Genomic DNA, 16,868 nt, shown 5'->3' on the forward strand with positions numbered 1-16,868 from the left:
AGGTTTGACATGGTTCAACTGGTTGAGTCCCAGGGTAATCTTTGTACTCCTAGTGGGTCTGGGCTTCAGACCATTGAGAGTGCACATCTGGCAAGGGGTTTTCTTGGACTTGGGCCCTATAGGTGAAGTTGGGCTGGTTTTCCCACCTAGGATTATATGGAATAAAGAATGGGTTAGCATTGGGTTGGAAAGATCTGTTGGCCGCATGTACATGGTTTGGACCGATTGGTTGACATGGGCCTGCTGCAAGGCACTAGCTAACATGATGGGCTGGGTTTGCATAGATGGAACATGATGGATAGGATGACAAGGTTGGGTATGGGCCACTTTATTGATGATATACGAGGGCTTGGTCAATTCTATGGGCCATCCCATTAATCTTGTCCAGTTAACGAGACACATGGTTCCAATCTATCTGTGACTCAAATTGGAAGTAGTTTCTCATTCCACAGACTCTGGCCATTGAATTCATTTTATCTTATTTTAACCCCCTATTTTCTTCTTCTTTTTTTTTTGAAATTTGAAATTTAAATTTATAATTTTAATTTCAAATTTTAGGTTTTGAAGTTTAAATTCTGCAATTTAAACTAAAATTTGATTTTTTTATTTTGTTTTTTAATTATTTTATTGGATTTTTTGAAATTTAAATTCAAATTTAGATTTTGAAATTTAAATTTAAATTTGATTTTTTTTATTTTTTATTTTCTCTTTCTCTCTTTTTTTTTGAAATTTGAAATTTAAATTTTTGAAATTTAAATTCAAATTCAGGTTTTTAAATTTAAATTCAAATTTGAATTTTTAAATTAAAAAAATGCAAGCAAATCAACCACACGACCTAGAGCTGACTTAGGGCTTCCTAAACTAGTGGTTCAACCAATGTGAATCCTTTTAGATTCACTTGGAATTACACCACTTCCTTTGGTTAGCCAAGTAAGAGGTGGGGATGTGGGAGGCTCCCCTTGCTTTCGCAAGGACCTATTTAAGTAACCACAAAACCCGCTTAGGTGTAGCCGTTTAACCTCTTTTCTTAGACACCAACCACCAGTTATGGAATGTAAGAACAAGTTTCCCTAAAATTCAGCACACCTTTGAACCAAGTGTGAGGCTTCCCTAAAGGATCTTGCTATCCAAATTTTAAATTAGGGTTTAGGGTAAACCACACGTGAAGGGTAGTGATTTTTGGGCCAAGGAAGGGTGATGAAATCTCCACCTTATCTTATTCAAGTTGGATGCCCTTAAGTGGATTAACGGAAAGACAAAATAAACAAAGCAAATGCAACTAACTACAATGCATGAACTATTATTTCTAAAATGCAATTTAACAATATAACATAAAAGAATAAAATAAACTAAGCAAGAGAAGCAATTAAAATAATAAAAAGAAAGAAATCCTAACACATTCACAACTAGCAATGATAATTTAACAACTAAATAAACCTATATGATGCATACTCTAGAATATGAAACCCTCAACGTTGGAATGCAAATGCAAGAATTTTAAAATATTGAACAATTTTTTTTTTCATTTTTTTCATTTTTATTATATTTTTACTTTTTTTACTTTTTAATTTTTTTTTGAAATTCAAAATTTGAAATTTAAATTTTGAAATTTGAAATTCAAATTCATATTTGAATTAAAATTTAAATTTATATTCAGATTTGAAATTTAAACTCAAATTCGAAAATTTAAACAATTTCCTATTTAACAATTAATTATTCAATTAAATAACTAAAAAAATTAAATAAGGCAACAAATAATTATAACAAATGGAAAATCAAATAATTAATTATGCTAAAAAGATTAAAAACTACCAAAATAAATTCTAACAAGAAAATTGCTATTCTAAAAATTAAACTGAAAATAAAATAAACAAAAGAAAATTATGCGGCAATAAATAAATAAAATAAAATATACGAAATTATTTCTGTTTTTTTCTTCTAATTTGAAAGAAAAGAAAAACACAAACCTAATAAGATAGAAAATCGAATAAGAAATTAAAATAAAGAAAGAAAAATAGATCTAGAAACAAAATGAAAGAAAAATAATACTAAACAAATTAAATCAGATGTAGAAAAAAATTAAAAATTCAAAAATCACTATTCTACCAAAAAAAGAGTTCAAAAATAAAAATAAAAAATTCAAAAATAATGAAACTGAAACTTAATCCAATTTCTTATCTCTTCTATTCGCTCCCGTAGTCCCACAATGCTCCGGTACTCCACCTTTTGCTATTTCGTCGTACAAAATCAAAGAGATAAAAGAATTAAACTGAGATAATGGATCAAGTAATAACAGAAAAATAAAAAAAAATAATGAAACTGATCCAAACAAAACAAATAAAAATTTTTCTCCATTGCTTCCCCGGCAACGACGCCAAAAACTTGGTGTGTCTGGAAGCTTGTCGTTAACCACTCAGAACACCAATTTTAATATTTATAATTTTATTCTGATTCTCAAACAACTACTAATGCAGTAAAGTGATGAGAACGGGTTGTATCCACAAGGAATCAAGGGAAAAATAACTACGTACTTAGATTCGGGAAAGAGAATACAATTGGAAACTGTAGAAAATAAGAAAATAAAATTTATTAATGCTGAAATTAAAGGTTTGGAATTAAACAAGACAATAAATAAAATTAAAAAATTAACAAAGTACTGAAATTAACAAAAGAAATAAATAAAAATAATCCAAAATTCGGATCCAGTGGCAGTAGCTGTAGATTGGCCAGACAGCTTGCAGGAACCTCTCTTGACAAGAACTGGGCGTCCTTCCCTCTTCAATCCTCGAACCCCTCGAGACACCTTAGCCTTGAACCGAACGAACTCAGATCTACAAAACAACGAAAGGAACAGGAATTAAATCTAAAAGAGTGCTGAAAAAAAAATAACAGAAAAGAAAATGAAGAAAAGAAAATAATGGTTGATCAGATCCAGTGGCGATAGTTGCAGATTGGTTGAACAGCTTGCAGGAATCCCTCCTGACAAGAATTGGGTGTCCTCCCCTTCTACAACCCTTGAACTCCTCAAGAAACCTTAGCTTTATGAACATGGTGAATTGACCAACCCTTTCTCCAAGGCCCCTGGGGTCCTTTTTATAGACAAGTGTGAACATAACTGGGATTAGAGAGAAAGAGGGGGGTGGCAGCTGGGTTTTAGCAGACATATGGATGTCCTACGACTTAGAAAGAAGGGTTAGGATGGTTCTAGGGTGATCCTAAGGCTGAGAAGAAAAGGAAAGGGTGGCCAACATTATGTAGGGCTTAGATTTAATGACTAAAAGCTTAATGGTGAATATTAGAAGTTAGATGGCTCCCTAGGGTTAGAATGCTAAAAAGAGAGTAACCTAGAATGAATGGTGATGATTAGAAGGTATGGAAGGTGAGGATTTAGCAGTTAGGGTGACTAGGGTTTGTTAAGGATGAAAAGAATGAGTTAGAAGGCACCCTTGGGTTTGCTAAGGTGAGGGGAGCATGCTAATACAGTAGGAGGGTGCCATTCTGGGTTTACCAAATAGGAGGTGCCCTCCTGTGCTCAGTTTTTCACAAAAACACCCCATCTCTCAACTGGCCTTTACACCGGTTTCCCAAAAACTGCATTTCAGCTATGAAACTTCCCTATTTTTCCACAAGATTTGCATAGAGACCCGCAGATGTCACAATATTGAATTTAATTGGGAAAAGGGCATACTTTGATTATTCTATGGCCGAAAGTACCCCTGAATTGATGCCCTTAAGGCCTTAAAATGAAAATTTATCAATGTTCTAATTCCATTTCTTCATCTCTAAGGTTTCCTTCCTATCTTAGTGATGAGGACATAGTTCATGTCCCTAGAAATGTGGGAAATTACATAGGTGCACGGGGCCAAGTATTATAACCCCATCACGTCTTGTGAAGGATCACATATCCACCCATCCAATGAACTTTCCCTTTGGCCTCCACTAGACAAGGTTCATTGCCATTTTAGATTAAACGTTTCTAACTGGTAAGTGTGGACCCATCATATCGGGAGCCCCAAGGTACTATGGAAGAGTTCCATTTTATGATAGGCCCCTCCCACTAGTTTATGACACCCCTATCATCTCATGAAACAATCCCACTAACTACCTCAGTGAAATGGATAACCCAACTTTATGATGCATTTTCACCCACCAATTCAACCCATTTTCAGGCTAATGACAGAAGGCCTTTAGAAATATCTTCTTATGATATTCCCTATCTCATTGCACTTATATTAATCATGAGGTAACATGTATATTAGTCCCTAGGTCATATTTAGGTCATACCATAGTGGATCTCACTGTTTTTCATAAAGTTAGATTCAAATGGGCCCTTAATAGGCTAGGGTTCCTGCGAGGTTCTTCTTCGGGAGAAAGCTATTGAGGAAACCCATTAGAAAAGGAGATCATGCAATGATCCATGGGTATTATGGAAATGATGTTCATTCAACCATGATGATTGTGGAGAGCCACATAAGTCAATACATGGGCCAAGCACTTATGGCCCATGAACGAATCGCATTCATTCAACACATCACATACACACATACATAATTGATCAATATCAATTTAAAACTTGTAAAATCTAGAACCATTTAGAATAACACATGATCATCCCATTAATAGACCAAGTTATCTAATAATTTTATCTCGGTATATAGTTTAAACTACAAAAAAAATTTGGCCTAAAATAGTAGCCCACGCTGAAGTGGGCTAATCTTGCTTTAATCTAACATAAAGGGGTTTTTCAAGTATGGGCCAAATTGGTCCATGCAATGGGCCATCAATCCCCTAGCCTAGATCAATTTTGGGTCACTTAAATAGTAATCCAAGGGGTTGTGATCAGACCCCAAAGAACCATAGGTTTGGTTCAACAAGATTGGACCAAAACTAGGTCAGATCGACCTAAGGTTTGGTGTCCAAAACATGCATCAATTCACATAGGTAAGGATCCGATATTTTCAATTATGATTCACAATCATATCAGAAAATAAATAGAAAATAATTAGAAATAAATGGCTAGGGTTGATAGTGTGATGGTTTGAATCCAATTCGGACAAAAGTTGCACCCCTACGAAATTGCAATCTACAAATCGATCTCCATCTGCAATATCTGTCTTCTCTGCAAGCTCTGGCGATTTCTCTAATGTAAAAAAAAAAATACAAAGACCCTAATTTCTATTGATTACATCAGAAAAACCTAATATACTCTTTCTAGAAAATAAAATTAATTAATTATAGACCAAATAATCAAATTAATAAATCTGGTGTGCACAAATCTTGCCACCATCAAGATTTCTATCATCATCACACTTTCAGCCCAAGAATTCAAGAATTCAGGAAAGAAAAATTCTATAATATACTAGAATATATATATATATATATATATATATATAATTTCATATCTTTGGCCCACTCTGAGAACCGAACTCTTAGAGATTTCTGCAAATTGCTCAAATCAGCTAGACTAGTTCTTGCCGATTTGAGTTTTGACTCAAATCTAGTTTCGTTCAGCCCAAGGGCTGAACCTAGTGCTCTGATACCACTGTTGGAAGGGTTAGGATCCATCATATGTATGGCCGAACCAAGCTAGATGGCTGAGTGAAATTTCAAAATTTTCTAATCCTTTTGGGAATCGAATTCCCTATGTATTGAAAAACTACATTTTTTAGGATCGGTCTTGCACTGAACCGAACCATGTTTGAAACCAAACAAAGAGGGAGATGTATACCTGATATGGATACCTCAAATGTAGATCCCAAGGTGGAAGTTCCCTGCAAAATTAGTCCTAAAACTAGCCTCCCCTAAAGATGGCATAATGTATTCCTGAAGCTGGTTCAACAATACAGTTTTCTATAAAATTGGAATCCAACTGCTTGAATGGAACTATGGATGATGAGCCTGATACCCCCTAAATTTTTCTTGCAAAAATTAGAGGAAAAATAGATCTGTATCAGTCCCAGATAGCTGATGTCAAACTCGGAAAAACTGGGAGACAAAATGGTGTAGAGAGAACCAGAAACTACAAAAAATATGAAGCTGTCATGGACATCACCCCCTCCTCTTTTATAATCTCTTATGGACCTATCTCCAAATCTAATTTGGAAAGAATCCAGACCTAAATCAGATTTGGACTCTAACTAGAGATATACCTTATCTTCTTATAAGATTAGGTGCTCCAATAGATCCAAACCCAGATTCGCCCCATAGCACATGACAACTTAAGTTGTCATGTGACATCTTAATTAATCATATTAATTATGGGCCTTAGGCCCATTAGCTTTAAGGCTCATGACCCAAGGGTGTTACATGACCAACTTAGGCCTGATTCGTGGGACCCCACAATGACCTCACATAATTCCACATGGGTTTGGCCCAGCCTCTGTGAAACAGCTTGGCCGAATTCACTACTAAACGTAATAAACCCCTGAGCACATCACTATGGGCTCAATATGGGCCCAACATTTACACTTAAATGATCCTTGAATTGATCCATCTTATGAAGATCCAAGGATAATGGACTTAAATAAAATAAATCCCATCAGGTAATCAGCCTTGTAATGGTCTTTTACACTTAACCTCTCGGTCCATAATGATCAAAACACTATCTGACAAGGGATGACCTCTCCCCTATTTGCAAGGTGTAGTGTCACACTCTCTAATCAGATGGATCTCGGGAATTAAAACCTTTTGCAAACATTTTTATAAATCATAATATATATATATATATATATATATATCCTAAATATTTTGCAAAGTCAGATTTCAAAACACTATTGAAACTCACTACCAACAGTTCAGGTTTCCATCAAAGTGAATGTAAACCCTATCATTCACTTTGTTTGACAAAGGAGCCAATCCTATCACTACGATCACCCACTTAGGTGAATTCTTAGGCTGCCCTGACATACCCAGGTTTTGACCCTTGATGAATCCCAGTGATTAGCATATTAAAGACAACTCAATCCAAAACCTAGTGTAGTACCATAATCAAGTCTAGGGGTTATGTGTAATATTCCAATTTTCCCCATCAATCTCTAAGGTCTAGGTTATAACTGGAAAATGGTTTGTGTTTAGTGCTTCATCCAAACACACACTATCCAAAACCTAGTGTAGTACCATAATCAAGTCTAGGGATTATGTGTAATATTCCAATTTTCCCCATCAATCTCTAAGGTCTAAGGCATAACTGGAAAATGGTTTGTGTTTAGTGTTTCATCCAAACACACACTACATGTTCTTTTGGTCTAACCCTAGCAGCTGAGATAAGTTGCTCCAACTTCTTTGGCAGCACATCAGGTTTTTCATTGAATCTGAATACCAAAACTATTCAGATTATTTTCCACACACTCAACTCATTTGCATCTCTTCCCTAACTTCCTACAATAATTATTTTTCATTGAATACCAAAACTATTCCCCTTCTATAATCAACAAAAAGGAAGGTAAGAGAAGATTAAACCAAGTATCATAATTCTTAAGATAAACAGAGTGAAGTATAGACAATGAGAGAACTCATAAATTTCACCCATTGTAAATAAAAATCTTTGAGCTTATGAATCAAGACCAACTGTAAGTATATGTCATTATATCATCAAAAAATAAAAATAAATAAAAACAAATGAGAATATTGTTACATAATATTCATTAGTAAAGAAATTATGCATTTAGAAATAGTTTCAATTAAGTGTCAAGGATGATGCATTGACTATATTGAACAATAAAGTGCTTTAGATGGGGGTAGAGAACTCAAGCTCCCACCATCATGAATACCTTTCTCAAAATAAGGTTTCTTTCTCCTTTTCTTTAATTCTTCTCATCAAATCACAAAGACATGAATATATACTATAAGCATGTCAACTGTAAGTAGACAAGCTAAGCATTATGGCTCAAATTGAAACAAGAACTTCTTAGCTTGTTTTGGGGGTGATAATAGATTTTCTCCCTTGAATTGAATGTCCTTAAACTTTAGGCATTTCAGTGTTCTCTTCATTTCTTTCAAATAATAAACTTGTTTCAAAATATAATCAATTAAAAACATATAAACAACTTAAGAATATAATTTGAGAAATTAAATAAGTAGATAATATGCTAGTTATAAAACAATTTCATACATACAGAAATCAGCTCCAACTGAGTAAATGAGCCAAGGATAGTTGCTTGGCTGAATCATACATTTTCCATGCTTGTTTTAAAGGTGAAAGTGCATTTATTTCCCATTCATCATGGATTAATCAGTTTCAAAAGAGAACTAATCAATCAAAATGCATATGGAAAGTAAAGGATGAGTTAAGCTAAAGGACAAGTATGTCTCATCTAAAAACTCCCTCCTAATTGTCTCTCTCCCTTTTGCATTTATATGTATATTTCCTAGGTCTGATCATTTCAGCCCGGCCCAGAAAATCCGAGCTTGGGCCTAGGTTTTTTGTTAAGGTCCGACCTAGGCCCGGGCCCACATCAGGCCTGCAAAATTTAGAACCAGGCTTGGGCCTAATTTTTTAGGCCCGACCTGGATATTTATAGATAATATATATATCTTTATGTATATATATTATTTTAAAATATTTCATAATTGATGTTTTATATATTAAATAGAAATTAATAGAGATTTGTGGGAAATTAAAGATTTTAATCCTAGGGTCCTAGATCTTACCAAATTCTAATTTAGCATTTAATGACATATAGAAATTATTAAACCCTAATCTTCCCGTTCTTGGCTCTCTTTCTCTCACCAATTTCATAAAACCACTGCCCAATTTCACAAAACCACCAATTGAAACTTATAAATTACAAGGTATAATTATTTATTTTCTTTTATGTTAGAAGCTTTTATCTTGATATTAAGTTTAAAGTTTGTTATAGGTTACTATAGTCTCCACAACAATAAGTGGAAAAAAAAGTATAATTGTTAAATTTTGGAGCTGAAATACAATAATTAGGCCCAAAATACCATATAGGGCAGGGCCCGAGCTTATATTTTTAGGCCCATAATGTGGGCTGGTAGGGCCTGGGCCTAACCTAAGCCCATTGTTATGAAGGCAATGCCCGACCCGGCTCATGATCACCCCTAGTATTTCCAAGTCATCCGACTTGGGTATCCATCCAGTTAGGACCTATATTTGACTGGGCACTGTTTAGTGTATTTTTCATAGACTACGAGTCCTTTGCATGAAGCTCCTAGGATGCTTCCTAAAATTATAATGGCTCACTTCTTCGATCTTAACACTTTACAAAGGAGACTGACCTACTTTTCTTAGATTAAGAGAAGACTTCCTTGTCCTAGCATGGGCTTTTTAGGCTCTAATGATCTAATAGCCTATCCTTTTGAAACTTCTCATCTCATCCTCTTAGACAATAAACCTCCTTAATCATGAGTATGCTTGGTGTAGCTGGGGTAAGGCTTGGATGGGGGATGGTCTCTTTGAAAGACAGAGAGAGACCAGTGGGTCGAGAGATCGGTTTTGGGATTGAGGGTGCTGGGATAAAGAATCAAAGCGAGGGAGTCCTCGGGTGCTGGATACCGAATGCTGGACGATGAATGAATCCCAATACGAGGAGGATCTCTATTTATGGGGGAGATCCCGAGATCCTAGAAGGTAGGAGATAAAGGTACCTATGACGTATTGGGAAAGGTAATATTGGATTTGCTGTCAATCATTAAGTGTGCCATTGGGGTTTCGCCACGTGTCTCATGAGGGTTTCCCCGAGGATTGGTTTTTCTTCTCCTCAAGATTCCTCATTACTCACGTGTGCTACTATCCCTCGCTTGGTTTATCTTAATTGATGAGGCATTGACAACATCACCGTTTAGTGGACGGCGCCTTGTTGACTCCACGTGGTGTCTTGGTGCGTCTTTATTAGTTGTAGGTTCACGTGTCTCTAGGCACACACAAGCCTCGCTGTGGGCCCAGCCCGGCCTCCTCTTGGTCTAGGTCGTAAGTGGAGCTGTAAACCGTGGGTTTATCGCACGCTTTAGTGGAAGTAGGTTCATCGCACGTTTGAGTAGGCTTGAGGCCCTTGGGGGGGTTCGGTCATGGTTCCCTTTGGTTTTGGGCATCAAGCAGGCCCGGTGGACCATGGGTTTATCGCGGTTCTGCGATACGTGTTGTGAGTTCAACGCAGGGTTTGTAGTGTGTTGCAGGTTCATCGCAGCATGAGGGTTGACAGCGGGTTGTTCGCATGGAACCTTGTGGTGTTAATTTTGATGTTTGCTGTTCTCTGAGGGTCTGAGAGAACACTGTATACCTAAACTTGGAGTAGATTTCTCCTTGCATATTTGAATATTTTCATTTTTCTCTTAGAGGTCATCTGATGATATTTTTGATAAGAAATACTTGAATAGATGGGGGAGAGCCAAGAAATCTCGAAACCTAGAATATCAAATCTAGGATTAGTAGAGATCCTAATAATGAAAGTATTAAGCAATGGGATCCGATTCAATGGAAATTACCTGAGAAGGGATCATTTGAAGTTAATTTTAATGCCTCTTGCAATCCTGATGGTGTTTGTTATATTGCTTGTATTCCAAGAGGCCATCTTGGTATGGATTCAAATCTGAAACATTATTGTATTGGCAAGGCATCAATTAACCTTGTTGAGGCTTGGGCTCAAAAGACCATAACGTTGCTTTGAATTCCAAGGACTTCAAGGTTATCATTGAGGATGATTCGAAGATCGTCTTGATTATCTTAACAAGACTATGGATCCACAATGGAATATGAAGACAATTATCTAGGAGTGTTTGAAGGTGAATGTTCTTCTAGAACGTGGTTGTTGCTATCAGCATGTCTATCGCGAAGCAGTAGATTGGATAACTAATGCAGTTTCTTTCAACCTGGTTCTTGATGCATCCAATCTTCCAGCTTACATTTGTTTTTGTGATATCTGGGCTGGGCAACCCCCCCCCCCCCAACTTGTATTAATTTTTTGAATTATCAAAAAAAGTAAAAAAAAAAACTTTACCAGTCAACTGCTTGTAACAGCAGTTACCCAATTAGTCAACTACTTAAATTTTGATAGTAAACTGCTTGTAACAGTCCTCTAAATTTTCAAACCTTCCTAGGTTTTACTTGGGCTCTTAGCTCTTTTAGGAATTTCAAGCATAAACAAGTTGAACCCTTGGCATAAAAACTTTACTCTCAGATCTCTGTCTACCCCAGCCCTTTCCTCTTAATTTTACTTTTTGTCATTTTAATTCTTAATGATGAGGGGCATTTTGGTCACCCCATGCAGCTACCGACATATGGACGCTGCTGACAATACAGCATCCAACTCAACAAGACAGCTGGACCAATTAACATGTGCCAACCGACATCAGGTGTGCGGCCAAGCTGGGGCGAGCTCGGTCCACTAACAACACCAATTCAACCAAAACCGTTCCACATACCACGCTCTCACGAATACCGTTACCATAACCATAGGAACAGCTCGCCGAATTGCCCGCCACAAGACCCATGGGCGACCTGTAACTGCCGCGTGAATCTAGCAACTAACAGCCTAGCACACCCCCAAACTGCAGAAATAGCTCCGCAAAAGACTCAAAGACGTTGCTTAATGGCACCTGAACCTCAGAGTGCTTTAGAGACATTGACTATATTGAACAATAAAGTGCTTTAGAGGGGGGTAGAGAACTCAAGCACCCACCATCGTGAATACCTTTCTCAAAATAAGGTTTCTTTCTCCTTTTCTTTAATTCTTCTCATCTAATCACAAAGACATGAATATATACTATAAGCATGTCAACTGTAAATAGATAATCTAATCATTATGGCTCAACTTGAAACAAGAACTTCTTAGCTTGTTTTGGGGGTGATAATAGATTTTCTCCCTTGAATTAAATGTCCTTAAACTTAGGCATTTCAGTGTTCTCTTCATTTCTTTCAAGTAATAGACTTTTTTCAAAATCTAATCAATTAAAAACATATAAACAACTTAAGAATATATTTTGAGAAATTAAATAAGTAGATAATATGCTACTTATAAAACAATTTCATACATATAGAAATCAGCTCCAACTGAGTAAATGAGCCAAGGATAGTTGCTTGGTTGAATCATACATTTTCCATGCTGGTTTTAAAGGTGAAAGTGCATTTATTTCCCCTTCATCATGGATTAATCAGTTTCAAAAGAGAACTAATCAATCAAAATGCATATGGAAAGTAAGAGATGAGTTAAGATATTGCTAAAGGACAAGTATGTCACATCTAAAAACTCCCTCCTAATTGTCTCACTCCCTTTTGCATTTATATGTATATTTCCTAGGGGTGATCATTTCAGCCCGGCCTAGAAAATCCGAGCTTGGTTCTAGGCTTTTTGTTAAGGCCTGACCTGGGCCCAGGCCCACATCAGGCCTGCAAAATTTAGGATCAGGCTTGGGCCTAATTTTTTAGGCCCGACTCGGATATTTATAAATAATATATTTATTATTTTAAAATATTTCATAATTGATGTTTTATATATTAAATATAAAGTAATAGAGATTTGTAGGAAATTAAAGATTTTAATCCTAGGGTCCTAGAGCTTACCAAATTCTAATTTAGTATTTAATGAAATATAGAAATTACTAAACCCTAATCTTCCCATTCTCGGCTTTCTCTCTCTCACCAATTTCACAAAACCACCGCCCAATTTGACAAAACCACCAATTAAAACTTATAAATTACATGGTATATTTATTTATTTACTTTTATGTTAGAATCTTCTATCTTGATAATAAGTTTAAAGTTTCTTATAGGTTACTATAGTCTCCACGACAATAAGTGGAGAAAAAGTATAATTGTTAAATTTTGGAGCTGAAATACAATAATTAGGCCCAGAATACCATGTAGAGCCGGGCTCGAGCTTATATTTTTATGCCCATAATGCGGGCTAGGTAGGGCCTGTGCCTAACCTATGCCCATTGTTATGAAGGCAAAGTCCAGCCCGACCCATGATCACCCCTAATATTTCCAAGTCATCTGACTAGGGTATCCAGTTTGGACCTAATATTCGATTGGGCACTGTTTAGTGTCTTTTTCATAGACTAGGAGTCCTTTGCATGTAGTTCGCTTAATTGGCAAGGTAAGGGTGCTGATTGAGACGGGCTCACTGCTCCACACGGTGCACTTCGAGCATGATTTTTTGGTGGTAGCCACCTCATCGCCATATAATGCAATCCTAGGGCAACCGATCTTACATGCATTGTGAGTAGTGGTCTCAACATATCACCTTGCACTAAAATTCCCGACAGACACAGGTGTAAGAGTGCTACGAGGGGACCAACTAGAATCTCGGAAGTGTTATGTAGCTTCGCTGAAGGCCAAGGGCAAAATGATAGTGGATATCGACCTAGAACCATCGCTGGAGAACACAGAAGAAAGAGCTTGCCCAACTAAGGAAATCGTTGCGATACAAGTCTCTAGAACTAAACCTGAGAAAACGCTCCAGATTGGAGCTCGCCTGAAAGAACCCCTACAATCCGAACTAGTAAGCTTCTTACTAAATAATTTAGATGTTTTCGCCTAGTCTGCAGCTAAGATGCCCTGTATAGACCCTAGTTTGATCTGGGGAAGCTGCTAGTAGTAGACTTCATCAAAGAAATCCAATACCCGAGCTGGATAGCTAATCCATTTTTGGTAAAAAAGGCAAATGACAAGTGTCGTATGTGCATAAACTTTGCAGACTTGAACCAAGCTTGCCCAAAGGACAGCTTCCCCCTACCTAGCATAGATTGTCTGATGGATGTGACCTCGGGATTTGAGCTACTTAGTTTCATGGATTCCTACTCAAGCTACAACTAGATCCTGATGGACTCGGGAGACCAAGAGAAGACTGCTTTTATCACTAAAACAGGCCTATATTTCAACAAGGTCATGCCTTTTGGTTTAAAGAATGTTGGGGTGACCTTCCAATGATTAGTCAATTCTGTTTTTTCTTATTCAATTGGTAATAAAGTGGAGTGTTGTGTAGATGATATGGATGTAAAAACACTTTGTTTAAAGAATTTGATTTCCGATTTAAATCTTTTATTTGATGTTTTAAGAAAACATAATTTAAAATTAAACCCAAACAAGTGTGCTTTCGGTGTGACCTCAGGTAAGTTCCTGGGTTACATCGTTAGCCAGGGTGGCATAGAGGCCAACCTCGAAAAAATCTAGGCTATCCTAGACATGAGACCACCCAGCTCAGCAAAGGAAACCCAAAGACTAACTGGACAAATAGTAGCTTTGAACTGACTTATGTCTAAATCGGTTTGGAAGTGTCTTCCCTTCTTTAAAGCTATAAAGAAAAACCAAGCTTTCGAATGGAGTGAGGAATGCTAGCTTGCCTTCGATGAGTTAAAGCAGTACCTCAACTCGCTACCCCTGCTGACCAGGCTAGAGATTGGTGATGAGCTTAAACTTTACCTCTCCGCGAGTGACAAGGTGGTTACCTCAATCCTTATAAGAAAGGTAGATAAAACGCAATGACTGGTGTACTACGTAAACAAGGTTCTCCACGCTGCTGAAACAATGTACTCTAACATAGAAAAGCTCGCCTTTGCATTGGTACTAGCCATACGAAAGCTAAGACCCTACTTCTAGGCCCACACCTTGTGGTACTAACTGATCAACCTCTGAAGCAAGTCCTTCAGAAACCTAAGGTATCGGGGAGACTTACCAAATGGGAAATCGAACTCAGTGAATACGATGTCCGGTATGAACCGTGTACAGCGATAAAACATAGGTCCTAGCAGACTTCATTGCCGAGTGTACCTTCAGCTCGCTATTACCCCAACTGATGGAGTTGGAAGAAGAAGCCTCATCCAGTGCGCCACCTCCCCCAGCTCGCGAGATAGAAGGATGGGATGAGGAGCCCTAGATACTTCAAGTGGACGGCTCATCCAACCAAGGCAGAAGGGAAGCTGGGTTAATGCTACACGGGCCTAGCACTATAAAGCTGGAGTACGCGCTTTGGTTCCAATTTCGAGATTCAAATAATGAGGTCGAATATGAGGCACTGCTAGCAGGCTTAGCACTGGCAAAAGAGGTGGGAGCTAAACACATAATTGTCTATAGCGACTCGTAGCTCATCGTGAATCAAGTAAATGGGGATTATGAAGCCTAAGAACCCTCCATGGCAGCATACCTAGCCAAAGTAAGAGAACTCCTTCCTAGTTTCGACTCTTGGTATCTCCATCAAATTCCGAGATCGGAAAACACAGAGGCCGATGCCCTTTCTAGACTAGCGAGCACGATTGACTTGACAAAGCGAACTATCTACATTGAATAACTACCCCGCCCTTTGATAGAAAGAGGAGGTGAGAGGTCACCTACGTAACCGACATGGAGCCAAGCTGGATTGACTCAATCTACAATTACCTAAAACATTGATTGCTACCGATAAAAAAGAACACGACTCGCCGAATAGAACGACAAGCAGCTTGCTACGTGATAGTAGGCCAACTACTCAACTGGAGATCTTTCACACTACCTTACCTACGATGCCTAAGGAGAGATGAAGAAAGCCAAGTTCTACAGGAGATCTATGAAGGCCTCTATGGAGGACATATGAAATCAGACACAACCGAGCTAGTTCGGTGATGTGACAAGTGTCAATGACGCGTGAACATCCTACATCAGCCCATTGCCAACCTGAGATACTTGACCATCCCATGACCATTCAAGTAGTGGGGCATAGATTTGCTGGAACCCATTCCACCAGCTAAAGGACAGAAGAAATTTTTGGTGGTGGTCGTGGATTACTTCACCAAATGGGTGGAAGTTCCACCTCTAGTGACAATAACAGCTCACAATGTCTAGAATTTTTTTTTGAAGCATAGTTTACAAATTCAGCTTACCTAGAGTACTAATCTCAGAGAACAGGAAGTAGTTCAAAGACATTAAATTTCAGAACTGGTGCGCTCAAATGGGAATAAGGAAAAACTTCACCTCAGTGGCACACCCTCAAGCTAACGGACAAGCTGAAGTTACCAATAGAGCAATTCTACGAGGACTCAAAGCTCAACATTCTCAAGCTAAAGGTTTGTGGCTGGACAAGCTACCTAGCGTGCTATGGGCATATAGGACCACTGTCAAGATAGCAATAGGCGAGACGCCATTCAACCTGACTTATGGGACCGAAGTTGTAATACCAATTACGATAGAAATTCCAACTCTACGATTTGAAGTATATGCTGAAGACTCAAATGAAGAAGAGTTGCGAGCTAACCTTGACCAGTTAGAAGAAACCAGAGACCTCGCCTACATTTGGACTATAGCATACCAGCAGCGTGTAACTCGGTACTACAATGCTCGAGTCAAGAAATGCAACTTCAGGGTTGGTGACCTACTGCTCAAAAAAGTTATGGTACCCGAGCCTATTGTAGGTAAGCTTGGCCCAAATTGGGAAGGCCCCTATATAGTTTCTAAAACCATAGGTGGGAACGTGTATGAGCTTAAGACGTTTGAGGGTAAGGTAGTGCCCCGGGCATGGAACATGGACAACTTGAGGCAATACTATGTCTAAGCAGTGTTTTAGGCAGCTTACCAACAGACAGTCTACTCAGCAGTGATAAGTCAATAGTCACATACTGAGCTCACCGGAGCCAACCAACAGCTCATTTAGCAGTTATAAAGAAAAGTAAAAGGGGCTCTGAAATGAAAGGCAGCTGAACCACATTGATCAAGCAAGCATAAAGTACTAGAAGAAACAACTATGTCCATTAGCAAGAAAGGGGAGAGGGCCAAAATGGCCTTACAAGAAGCAGGCCATGTGGTCACTTAAAAAAAAAGAAGAAGAAGAAGAAAGAAAAGGGAAAGTTTGAACAGGTTAGGACAATGTGGGGCACACAGGCCCCAAAATCTTACAGGAGTATGAAGCCCCCGGAACAATGGAGAAAACCATCAACACCAC

At 37.9% G+C, this 16,868-nt stretch overlaps 1 protein-coding gene across 1 annotated transcript; it reads left to right on the forward strand.

Moving 5' to 3' along the window:
• The first annotated feature begins 15,881 nt into the window (after window positions 1-15,881).
• LOC148801263 (uncharacterized) lies at window positions 15,882-16,481 on the forward strand. The gene has a single exon (XM_088900370.1). The coding sequence runs from the start codon at window positions 15,882-15,884 to the stop codon at window positions 16,479-16,481; it is 600 nt and encodes a 199-aa protein (XP_088756496.1).
• Window positions 16,482-16,868: the final 387 nt, after the last annotated feature.

This window comes from Nelumbo nucifera, chromosome 3 (assembly GCF_055504915.1).
Source record: "Nelumbo nucifera cultivar China Antique chromosome 3, China Antique-T2T, whole genome shotgun sequence".
Classification (NCBI taxonomy): domain Eukaryota; kingdom Viridiplantae; phylum Streptophyta; class Magnoliopsida; order Proteales; family Nelumbonaceae; genus Nelumbo; species Nelumbo nucifera.